Source organism: Bos indicus x Bos taurus, unplaced genomic scaffold (assembly GCF_003369695.1).
Source record: "Bos indicus x Bos taurus breed Angus x Brahman F1 hybrid unplaced genomic scaffold, Bos_hybrid_MaternalHap_v2.0 tig00003389_arrow_arrow_obj, whole genome shotgun sequence".
NCBI classification, from domain to species: domain Eukaryota; kingdom Metazoa; phylum Chordata; class Mammalia; order Artiodactyla; family Bovidae; genus Bos; species Bos indicus x Bos taurus.
In genome coordinates, this window is record NW_020867655.1 from 5,313 (window position 1) to 17,729 (window position 12,417).

General features: G+C 49.6%; 1 protein-coding gene across 1 annotated transcript; it reads left to right on the top strand.

Annotated features, from left to right (window-relative positions):
• Nucleotides 1–5,973: 5,973 nt before the first annotated feature.
• LOC113888961 (liprin-alpha-1-like) lies at nt 5,974–9,438 on the top strand. Its single transcript, XM_027535898.1, has 3 exons — nt 5,974–6,277; nt 7,109–7,281; nt 8,590–9,438. Exons 1-3 carry the CDS (start codon nt 6,213–6,215, stop codon nt 8,643–8,645), a joined length of 294 nt encoding a protein of 97 aa, XP_027391699.1. The 5' UTR covers nt 5,974–6,212; the 3' UTR covers nt 8,646–9,438.
• Nucleotides 9,439–12,417: the final 2,979 nt, after the last annotated feature.

Consider the following 12,417-nt stretch of genomic DNA (forward strand, 5'->3'; position numbering starts at 1 on the left):
CTGAGAGCAGGGGAGGTAAGGGTTGTCAACTTGAGGTATCTCTTCACAGGAAAGAGAGTGGCCACCAGGGCCCCTTCAGAATGTTAGAGTAAATAAGTGAAATCAAGCGTGAATGATCAGGGCCAGTTTGTAAGACTCAACGCTAAGTTATTCTAAGTTTGAGAATATTCAAAAGAGGAAACGTAGAACCTTTTGGCTGAGATGTTCATTGAGCAACTGTTTCTGGAATTTGCTAATCATGACACAGAATGCCAGCCCAAATTTATTGTCCAGATAGGTTCCTCTGCTGACAAAGGCAGGTGACGTATTTTATTCTATTTTAGGTTGATCGAAGAAGAGAAGGAGAACACGGAGCAGCGGGCCGAGGAGACTGAGAGCAGGGAGGACAGGGGGAGCTTAGGCAGCCTCCGTCGTTTTAAATCAGTGAGCTCCCTCAACCTGCTTCCCACGTCCTCGCATGCTGGCTCCTGCCCGCCCCTGCCCAAGCCCAGAACGAGGCGGCACAGCCTGGCACAGGAGGGAGACCAGCTGGGCATCATGACTCTGGTATGTGTCTGCCTCCTCCCTGCCGCATCCCTCCCCCAGCACGCTGTTTTTTTTTGTTTTTTGTTTTTTCTCTTTATACCCAGAAGAAAATCAGGTACATTTGCTACGCTCAGAGGTCTAAAAGTTTTTAAACCGCCTAGTCTTTAATCATTCCACAATGGCACAGCAACAAATTAGTCTTGATATTTGGACCACTACTTAGCACGTCATCATGAACTCAGCCAGAGCCTGCCTCTGTAACGTTGGGCCTGGCCTGTGCTGGGCACAGCAGCTGCAGGGAAGTTTCTGTTCTCAGGGAGCAGACAGCTTCCTGAAAGTAGCCATAGGCAGCTCTCATGGCATGGGAAAGCCGTACAGCACATTCTCCATTGGGGATGCCTGGCTGCAGGGTGCAGGGCATGCGGTGGGAACAAAACCAAGAATCTACACTGGTCTGCTTGCTGATGGACCTGGCCATGCGCTCAGTCCAGCTCTGCGTGTGAAACCAGGTTAAAAGCCCAGGGCCCCAGGGCCGCAGGGAAGACGTCGGGCTGCCTCAGTTTTCTGAGTCTAAAACTGGGATGACGACCTAGGGCTTTTGGTGACAGAGTGTGCGGCTCTAAAGCACATGTTCCAGCTTTCTTGTGTGTTTAGCTTAGGTGTTGTGAGTGTATTGCTGTTTACCCCATGAAATCACGTGTACAACATTCTGCTTTGTAACTGGACTTGTATTGTCTCTTTTTTCTGTTACCACCCATTTCATGTTAGCTGCATTGTTAGTCAGCTTATAATTAAATTAACCGTGAATCATTTTAGCGGCCTGTGAAGTGGTAACCAGTCCATTTTGTGGTCTTTTGACACTGTTTTTATAATTGGCATCATTGGCTAATTAGTTGATATTTAAAATTCTTTGATGATTTCTCTGTGGTTTCATGCTTGATTTCTTTCCAAATATTTGGAAAAAAACAGTTCTGTATGTTTTCCTTGCTGTTGGAGTTCTCTGACAGTGTGTCTGCTTTCATCATTGGTTTTGATTCCCTCTCTCATCCTGTTGTCTGCTTAGTCATCATGAATCCAGATCCCCCCCAGCCCCCGAGGCTGTAGTTTACCCATCCATCTCCCGTCCCCCGTCCCCTCACTTGCTCTGGTCATAGCCGTTCTGTGGTCCACAGCGTGTGTCCCCTTAGTCGGGTTTGTGCTTTGTCTTCATGTGTCATTAAATGGTGTTTTTCCCCCATAGCAGTAAGTTGAATTGGTGTATCACTGTGCAGTTACAGGAGAAGGCAGTGGCAACCCACTCCAGTACTCTTGCCTGGAAAATCCCATGGACAGAGGAACCTGGTAGGCTGCAGTCCATGGGGTTGCACAGAGTCGGACACGACTGAAGGGACTTAGCAGCAGCAGCACGCAGTTATAAGCATAATATATGTAGATGGATCCTAAACTACATATCATGTGTAATTCATAAATGAGATTGTGCTTACATGAAGAAATGATCCTCTTAAGTGTAGAATTAATGGACTTTTAGATATGCAGATGACATCACCCTTAAGGCAGAAAGTGAGAGGAACTAGAAAGCCTCTTGATGAAAGTGAAAGAGGAGAGTGAAAAAGTTGGCTTAAAGCTCACCATTCAGAAAACTAAGATCATGGTATCTGGTCCCATCACTTCATAGGAAATAGATGGGGAAACAGTGTCAGACTTTATTTTTTGGGGCTCCAAAATCACTGCAGATGGTGACTGCAGCCATGAAATTAAAAGGCGCTTACTCATTGGAAGCAAAGTTATGACCAACATAGATAGCGTATTCAAAAGCAGAGACATTACTTTGCCAACAAACGTCCATCTAGTCAAGGCTGTGGTTTTTCCAGTTGTCATGTATGGATATGAAAGTTGGACTGTGAAGAAAGCTGAGCATCAAAGAATTGATGCTTTTGAGCTGTGGTGTTGGAGAAGACTCTTGAGAGTGAGTCCCTTGGACTGCAAGGAGGTCCAACCAGTCCATTCTAAAGGAGATCGGTCCTGGGTGTTCATTGGAAGGACTGATGCTAAAGCTGAAACTCCAGCACTTTGGCCACCTCAAGTGAAGAGTTGACACATTGGAAAAGACTCATGCTGGGAGGAATTGGGGGAAGGAGGAGAAGGGGAGGACAGAGGATGAGATGGCTGGATGGCATCACCAACTCAATGGACATGAGTTTGGGTGAACTCCAAGAGTTGGTGATGGACAGGGGGTCCTGGCATGCTGCGATTCATGGGGTCACAAAGAGTCAGACATGACTGAGCAACTGAACTGAACTGACACAATATCCTTTCTGTGTTGGTGCTTGTATTTAAGACTGTAAATCTCATCAGCTTTTGCACAGTTAATGTCTCTATTAGACTCGTTAAAAAAGTATCTTCTATGGTTAATGTAAAGACTGCACCTGCTATTATGCTAGCTTTCATTCTTACATATTTTCACAGGGAACTTGCTTTAATGAATTTATTGTGAGAAGTTTTAAATCAAATTCTGTGTCAGGATTTTACATTAATGTCCAAAAGGTGGTTAGATTTGTTCAGTGTTAAAATAGATATTATGGTAACTTCCTCATCAGTTAAATTACTAATTTAAAGTATAACATGTTTTTGATTAAGATAAACGAACTTATAGAGAAATTTGGCTGAGAATAGACACCTGTTAAGGCCCTTTGTTGTACAGAATGCTATGCTTTAATAAATCATGATGTTGTAATAGAATGGTATCTTCTTGAGTAATAATTTATAGTGTTTCTCTAGTAAATCTCGAATAGCTTATTTAACTTCTGTGGTCAAAAAAAATGTTCTGTTTCCAGTCACATGTTCTCTAAATCTTCATGTCACTTACATGTTTGCCATCATTTTTGCTTTACTGTATTTGCCTCTACGGATTCTTGAAATTTTAGCTTCAAAGTCGCAAAGAATCTGATTTCTCTTCATTTCTTTGCATGCATCTATCAGCCTAGTGATTTAAGGAAGCAGCGTCGAAAGGTAGACTGTTTACTAATTTAGCAGGCCTTTGTTTCTCTGTGAAGTATTGAAGAGTCCTTATCGTTTAACATGAATGAACACTGTGTGGTTATGTCTTGGTGAATAATTGATGTTTTAATGTAAGTAATGAAACTCACCCACCACTTAAAATGTGGTGATGGTTCTGTTGGAAATAGGTCATTCGTTGGGACAGTTGTAACAGTTTGCCTTTCTCCCACTTGTTTGCCTTCTGATCATCTCATGCTTGTTTATAATAGACATAGTATTATTTATTATTTTTAAAAGTTTCTATACTTATGTTTTTGGCCATGCTGCACAGCTTATGGGATCTTAGTTCCCCAAGCAGGGATCAGACCAGTGTCCCGGCAGTGAAAGTGCCAAGTCTTAACCTTTGGACCACCATGGAATTTCTGCTTAGTGTTTTCATGTAAGAAATGACTGAATCAGAGCCATAGATGTTAGATTTGCGGGAAGCCAATTTAATGATGGTGGGTAGCAGTGTGCAGGAGACTCTGTGTGCCGGGCACGTGCTTTCCAAGTCTGTCATCTCATCCCCAGGTGAGGTCCAGGCTGCTGCTATCCCCATTCAGCAGACATAGACACTGAGGCTTAGCGAGGCCGGGCACACTGCCCAGGCTCTCACACCCAGCAGCGCGGTGTGGACTGGTCTGATCAGAGCCTGGACACTTAACCATGGTGCTGTCCAGCCCGCTTTCCTCTAGAGGCTCTCGTGTCCATCACGGCATCCCTGATGGAGGGAGCATCAGGAGGGAGCTCTCTGCCTCTCCCCTCGGGTCACTTGGATGAGCCCCTGTTGTTGGAGTCCAGTGCCCCAAGGGCTGGCCTTCCTTGTCCCTCTCCTGCTCCCAGCCCGCTGACCGAGCACTCCTGGGCCTTCCCGCAGGACTGGGGTGGCCGTGCTCCAGTTCAGGCAGCTCAGTGCACAGGAGACCTTCTGCTGAGCACAGCAGACCAGCGCTGTCCCCCTGGGGTTGGTGACCTGGGTGTGCTGCTCGCCTGCTCTGTGGCCTGCTTTGCCCTCCTGTTCAGCGAGGACACGGCACTGCCCTTCCTAGCCACATGTGGCACCAGTGGGGCAGCTCCCATCCTGGGGGAGGGCAGCCAGGCGCAGACCCAGAGGCCTTCCTCAGGAGGAGGCCCGGGGGAAGGGGCTGGCCTGGGCCCTGACTCTGAGGCAGGTGTTTGTCTCCACTGAGTCCATAGTCAACCCAGGCGTGTCACTTCCCTGCTCTGTTCGTTGTTATTTTCTGATTTTTATAAATGCTTATTTTAACTTGAATTTGAGATTGATCCGTGTTCAGTTCCATGTGGAAAATTTCTAGCCTTTGTAGCCTTCTGTTGTCTGAGGGTTCTTGTTAGAGCTCAGGGGAGGGAGCCCAGTTTATCCAGCTGCTCTTAAATGAGTTCAGCTGTATTTTGCACTAAGTTACTTTGTTGTCACCAAGCTCCTGTGGGGCTGCACGGGATCAGTATTCTTTACAGAATCCCACCAAAAAAGCACAGGTTAGTTGGTCAAAACAATGCACTCATTGTTTATAACAATACATGCCATGCATGTTTCCTAAAACCTCCCCTGGTTTAACCACACACCGAAATGTATCAGTGAGACCTGTTTGGACCCTGCAGGGTTAATCTGTTCCCACACTGTCTTTCCTTTCCTCACACCCAGGACCAGCGGAAACGCTGGGAGTCCAAGAGATATCATCTTCTTCTTCTTCTTTTTTTTTTTTTAAATTAGTTTATTTTTTAACTGAAAGATAATTGCTTTACAGAATTTTCTTTTCTGTCAAACCTCAACATGAATCAGCCATAGGTACCCATATGTCTCCTCCCTTTTGAACTTCCCACCGCTCTAGGGTGATACAAGATCATCTCTTAGTGAAGACCTGGGGGTGCCTTATGGAAACCACTGTGAGCGAATGACACTCGAACTGCGTGTAAGTACTTCAGTGGGTAGTCCCCAGTCTGTATGTTACCGAGAAATACGATCCAGGCACATGGTGTTCGCGTGGAGGGGTTAGGTACCTTTTCTGTGTTTCTCTTGTTGTCATGGGTTCCAGTAACCTGCATCATCACTACAAATGATCTTGGATGGTGGCACAAGCTGTGTCTTTTTCTCCTTCAAACAGAAAGGTCTGGACGGCTTTGCTGAGAGGTTTTGTACTCTAGCTGTGGTGCTTCTGAGCAGCATCTGGCGATGAGCACAGTCCTTTCATCAGGGCAGTTCATGCCGTGCAGGATTCAGGGTGACAGCATCGCTCTGCTGTCCTGCCCCGCAGGGCCGTCTGGTCGCTGGATTCCAGGGAGGGCCGAGGCCGGCTGCAGGGAGGCTCCCGTCCGGGGTCTCTGCACTCAGTCAGATGCTCTCGTTGCCCCATAGCCTCGCTTTTTTTGAACAAGACAGTCCTTTAAGATGGCATTAAGCTATAACAAGGGTTTTTTTGTACTTGGGGGAAAGCATAGCTAATAGATCTTCAAATAAGTTTCTGGTTATAATGTAAAGCCTGTGTGATTGCCTTTTTCAGAACAGTCTATTGTTAGCCAATTTGACACTTACCTCACTCCCTCAGCTGCCAGCTATACGGGAAGAGGTAGGAGATGACAAGACCGCCATCAAATGTGAAACCTCGACCCTCGCCTGGCCACGGTCGCTTCGGATGGGCCGCCTGCGCACGGGGGCGCTGCGCACAGCCACCCATGAGGACCTCAGGGACGCCCACAAGTAAGTGACCTGTGTGTGCATCGTCAGTTTCAGGAGCCCTGCACCTCTTGTCTTGAAAGAGTTGCAAGGATGATTTTAAAGGAATACCACTGAGTTCGGTGCCTGTGTTTAGTGGTGAACTTCAGGTGCTGGGGAAGAAGAGCTCAGTGACCTCAGTGATTTTAGAAAATGTCCATCTCTACAGATTGACTCCTGTGGGAGCTTTCTTCCTGCTCTGGGTAGAGGGCACGTTCCTGACAGTGACGGCCCCATGCCTCTCGGGTTCGCTCTTGAGGGTCCCTCCCTTTTCTGCAGGGGTCTCCTCTCAGGAGACCCTGTCCCCTCCTGTGACTGACACTGTCCTCATTCAGACCACCACTTGCTAAGCTCCCGTCCTGAGCCAGGCAGCACTCGATGGGGGGCACGTGTGGTCACCTGACCAGCAGCCCTGCACGGTGATCGTCGCTCTCCTGCCACGGCCGGGGACGGTTACCCTGTGGGAGGCGGGGGGAACTACCCAGAGCAGGGGAGCTCGTCTTCTCCTGGAGCGTCGTCACCTGCTGAGCAGCGACCCTAAGGGAGGGTCAGAGCGCCCTCTGCACCAGCTGTCCTGAAGTCAAGCCCTCCTCTCGGGAGAGCTCGAGGCAGAGAATCTCAGCTTCCCGGTGCGGTTGTCTGACACCGGGGGCCTGCATTGCTCGTGTGGAGTCTGGTTGGTGAAGGAGACTCCAACTGTCAGCTGCGAGGTTGAGGCACGGGTGTTTCTGGGTGCCCGTTTCTATCAGTAGCTCTTATGGAGGGGTGTGTGTTTGCACAGGGGTGCCAGTTAAAGGTCGTTTTCTCTCCCCGAAGCTCCACAGGCTCTCAGGACAGCCCCGGGAATAACCCCAGCAGCAGCACCAGCAGCCAGGGCTCGCTGCACAAAGCCCCAAAGAAGAAGGGCATCAAGTCCTCCATCAGCCGCTTGTTTCGCAAGAAGGAAAAGGGCCGGCCTGAACACCCCAGCAAGGAGGCGTTAGGACCAGGTGGGTGCTTCACCGTTCAGAGGGAGGAGGGCCTGCAGGCATCTCCCTTCTGTGTCTCCCCTGTCGTCCCCACGAGGCTCCTGTCAATCACGCTGGGGGTCCTCCTGGGAGCAGGAGTGGAGGAGGCGTCTGTCTTCTCAATGGGTCTGAGATGATCGGCTGAGTTAATGAGTGGATGGTTGGATGGATGGATGAATTAAGAGTGGATGGATGGATTGATTAGTGAGTGGTGGATGGATGAACAGATGGCTGGCTGGCTGGGTGGATGAACGGAGCATGGAATGAATAAAGCAGATGATTGTACTCCAGTGCTAGAAACATATTCTACGAAATTGATTGAGTAGGAGCTGGGCGATGATTGTTTCATCCTAACAGTGACATGTGTTTGGAAACGGCCTAAGTGCTCCTCAGTGAGGGGTGAAGTACAATCTGTGGACACCCCACAAGGAACAGCCCGCCCTCCTTCCTGCCACCTTCCCCATCCCCAGGAGCTCATCAGGGGTTCTGCTCATGCCCCCCACCCCACCCGACAGCCACACAGGTCCTCCTGGGGTCCCCTCATCAGACAGGGTTATCATCAGGCCCCCATATCACTCAGCTTCCTCTCCTTGAGGACAGCGCATGTTCCTGCCTCTTCAGCCACAACTGTGTTGAGTCTCGTTTGTGCTGGGTGTGGGATTTACAGGGGTAAGTAAAGCAGATGTGGTCTGGAGCACAGTTTAGTGACAAGAGAGAAAAAGGAGCAGATTATTAAATGCTATCCCTATTAGTAGTAAATACAATGCTGAGATGGATGGTGCATTGATTATGTACCAGATGCTGTGTGTGCCCCTTACCAAGCAGGTGCTGCCCCCTCCCGATTTACAGAGGACAAAGTGACAGTCACCTGGTTAGGGAGCGGTTAGGGCAGGTTCACACCCACCCAGTGGGACCAGACACTTTGCCGAGCCCCAGCCACCTCTCTCGTGGATGAAACAGGAATGAGATGGCTCTATGGCATGATGATTCAATGGACATGAGTTGGAGCAAACTCCAGGAGATAGTGAAGGACAGGAAAGCCTGGAGTGCTGCAATCCAAGGAGTGACAAGAGTCGGACACAACTGAGTGACTGAACTAAAACCTGAGTGTGTGCTAACCTGTTTCAGTCGTGTCTGACTCTGCGACCCCAGGAACTGTAGCCCACTAGCTCCTCTGTCCATGGGATTCTCCAGGCAAGAAGACTGGAGTGGGTTGCCATGCTCTCTTCCAGGGCATCTTCTCAACCCAGGGATCGAACCCACATCTCTCATTATCTATTGCATTGGCAGGCAGGATCTTTACCCCTAGCGCCACCTGGAAAGCCCCAGTGAATGCTGACAACTAGAAATGCAGAAAATGAGGGCTGCTCCTAAGTTAAACTGGAAGAGCAGCAAGCACAGGTTGTAAAGAGGAAAACACACGATGAGCGACAACAGCGCCAACAGAAACAAGGGATGCGTTCACCCACAGAAAGAAAATGTCTGTGCCGTTCGGAAGAGGAGTCCATCAGCCCTTGGAGGGACAGTTGGAACCAGAATGAAAACCGAGGACATGGTCAGCAGTGCCCACCACACGGCCTGGGTGGCGTGGTGTCACTCACCAGGCTTCCTGTATCCCCAGAGCTGCTGGCAGTAACATCTCTGAGTGCCAGGCCGGGCAGCATCCCCGAGTGAGCTAAGGCATCACTGCTCTCCTTCCAGTGCTGCTCCGGAGCCCTCTGTAGGCGGCCACCCTCATCCCCTGCCCTGCCACTTGCTGGGGCCCAGCTGTCCCCCTGGAATCCTTTCAGCCCTTGAGCTTGGGTGTTCCCAGCCCTCTGCCACACCGGACTGGGACACAACTCAGGACTTGGGCTTGAGATATCAAGGAGACCGTGAATCTGGAAGGACACCACCCTGGGGCCTGTGAGAGAGCAGGAGAGCAAAGCCCCTACGGGGAGGAAGCAGAGCTGGGGGAACGTGCCCACAGCCTCCACTGCCTCCTGCACAAGTGCCTTTTCTTTGTCTCTCCTTGATCTGAAACAAAGCCCAGCTGCTGCTGCTCCGCAGGTGATTCCTAAAGATGCACCTCCTGCCAGAGCTATTGTCCTGCTTCTCTGGGGCTGCCTGAGTGTGCTCAGGAGTATCAGACAAGTAGGGCTGCCACACCTCATACTGGAGGTGGGGGGCCTGATACTGGGGAAGGGTCGGAGGTGGGGGGAGGGTTTGAGCGTCGGGGAGGGCCTGATGCTGGCCTAGGGCCGTGACGCTGGACTGGGGTCTGATGCTGGACTAGGGTCTGATGCTGGGGGAGGACCTGATGCTGGACTAGGGTGCATCATTTGGGTCCCCGTCAAGGTTGCCCTCGGACACCCCACGCTGTGACCGATGGCGAGCCTCGACACCTGAACTTTGTTCCCACCCTCGGCCCGCTGCCCACGCCTCAGCAGCAGAGGGGCCCTGTCCCCGCAGATGCTGAAGTGATGGAGCCTCTTGTCTCCGGAGCCAAGGGCATGAACACACCGTCGGTCGTCCTCTAGGGACACCTATGCTTCCGCCTTCTGGCCTTTCCATTGCATCCGTCCATTTCTCTTAACAGAATGTCCGTGTGATGACACGGGCTCCCATTACCAGCTCTGGTCTGTTCTCAGTGAGAGTACAGCTTACCCTCGGCACTCTTTATTGGCCCTGGGAAATTTTGCTTCAGTACTTTATTGAAAGAAAGCAATAAATAATACTGTGATAAAAATAGTTCAAAAGTAGACTGTACATACTTTGTCACATATTCGGGAAGTTCACAAAAGATTAATAGGAAAATAGAATGATAACAATGAATTGTACAAGTAAATTAAAGGCAGAACCCACATGTAAAGAAACATGCTGTCTCTGTCTACCAAGATACCAGCTGCATAATAAATATCACACTGTGACCTGAACGCATCTCTTGCTGGCTTTTTTAATGTGCCGCTGAAAAAGTAAAAATTACATTTGCTACTTATACAATCCAGAATGGCTATGTCATCACAATCTAAAAATGTACGCCTAGGTCCATTCTTTAAACATGTTTACAATCATGTAAAAAGATGATTTCCATAAAAATAAGGCCTTTGTCAGAGCTACACTACCCTGTCTGTCTGGGAAGTGGCACCTTCACTGTCCAGCTCGATGGCTCTGTAGCGGGTGCAGGGCATCGAGATTGGTCCCCAAAGAGTCTCACCAGAGAGGAGGGATCCAGGTCCACAGAGACAGGGTTACAGGAGAGATTTTCAGTCTTCTTCTAGGCATCCTTTCAGCCCAAATTTCATTAGAAGCTCACATTTAACACCCAGTACTTTTAAATCACTTCACGCTGTGGACAAAAAGCATTTCTTGCTAGAAAAAGTACAGTTTAGGCCAGTCGTTAACATCCAACAACAATTGGTTGAAATTAAGTTTTCTTATTTCAGAGTGATTGTTGGAGAGCTTGGTTACATTCTGGAAGGATAATAAAGCACACCGTGTCATGATGATTTTACAATCGCAGGAAAACCCCTTCTCTCATGGCTTAACATTGAAAAATTAAACAAGAATAATTACAATAAATGCATCATTTACAAAAGCCCTGTGTTTGTTCATAGGATTTATACAGACAAGCACTACAGTACATTCATTTGAAAGACTGAAATCAGGTATCAGAACATGAAATTGATCTGAAAGGATATTCATAGCCTGAATATACAAGAAAAAGGAAGGAATTATATAAATGAAGTCATAAGTTTACATAAATATCAGAAACATTAAATTCTAAAATATTTTCTCTATGGTATTCATGAATTTTTCACTAATTAAAAACCCTGTAATATCTTCGGGTCCATGTAACAAGTATTAACAGAGTAAAGATTCCATCGAGTTCAAAATGTAGTCTTTGTTGTATACTGGATGCTGTATAAACATCTGGAGAATTCGTGCAGGTAAACTGGAAACACACACAGAAAAGTCAGTCCTGGGTTGGCAGCTGGTGCCCCAGCCCCTGCCCCTCCTGACACCCCCACCCCCCCACCCCATTTGGGGCTTCAGCTGCTTTGAGAATTCAGAGAAACATGGAGGGCCAAGCAGATCAAGGAGAGAACTCTGTGGCTGACTTTATTCTGACATATAGCTAAAAGCTGCTGGTAAAAAAACCTCAAAAGCCCAATCCAGCTTTCTAGCTGAGATGTGAACAGGACAGAGCAGACAGCCTCCTGCCCTCAGAGTTGCTCGAGCAGGGCTGGGCCCCAGGGCCAGACCCACCAGAGGCCTACCCAGAGCAGCGCCTGCAAGGGAGGGTGGCCCCTTAGCAGCAGCCGAGCCCCAGATGCCGGTGCACCTCCGTGTGAAATGCTGGCCTCCGTACGGAGAGGCCCAGGGCAGGGCAGCCTCGTGAACCCTGACGCTCTGGGCCCTGTTCCCTCCGAGAACGTGCACGCAGGGCATGGCTGGCAGCACTGCCGCTGTGGGAGGGATACCCATGCGTCCCTATGCGAGGGGCCTTGGCCATGCTCTGACCACTCCGGCGGCAGTGGGGCGCCAAGGTCACGTTCTCTGGTGTGAGGGTTCTCCCAGGCTAACCTCCAGAGACCCACTGACCCTCCACTCCCTGGGGCGTGGGCTCCATGCCCCCGCAGGACCAGGCCGGCCTGTACTCACCCCAAAGCACATCAGGAGCAAGTCCTGACTGTAGCAGAATCCAGCCCCTGCATTCCCGCCACGCTGCCTGGTCCCATGAGCGCGGGAGGAAGGGTGCAAACACAGAGTGCGGTTAGTCGTGCAACGTCACATGGGGCACGAGGACACACAACGCACACCCGCAGCAGTGCCCACTCCTACTGAGGGTCTGGGGAAACTTCTAGAGGGTGGATGAGCCAGAGAGAGCGAGCCTGGGGGCTGCCACGTGGGGGTCCCTGCCACCCGGGGTGGGGGGAGGGCGGTCAATGGCACATTTGATGACGTAAACGTGGTCATGGGGACAGATACTCCACGTCGGCAGCTGCCAGTCTCTCCTTAGACCTACGGATTCACAGAGCTCCACATTCACAGATTCCACACAGTCTATTGTTATTCAATTTTACACTTACCTCATTCCCTCAGCTGCCAGCTTTACGAGAAAGAGGTAGGAGATGA

Bases quoted from the DNA above. Each gene is read 5' to 3' on its own strand.
- LOC113888961 (XM_027535898.1), top strand. From the start codon at position 6,213: ATGGGCCGCCTGCGCACGGGGGCGCTGCGCACAGCCACCCATGAGGAC. The intron at 6,278-7,108 runs GTAAGTGACCTG...CTCTCCCCGAAG, and splicing joins GACCTCAGGGACGCCCACAA to CTCCACAGGCTCTCAGGACA. The intron at 7,282-8,589 runs GTGGGTGCTTCA...TTGCATTGGCAG, and splicing joins CAAGGAGGCGTTAGGACCAG to GCAGGATCTTTACCCCTAGC.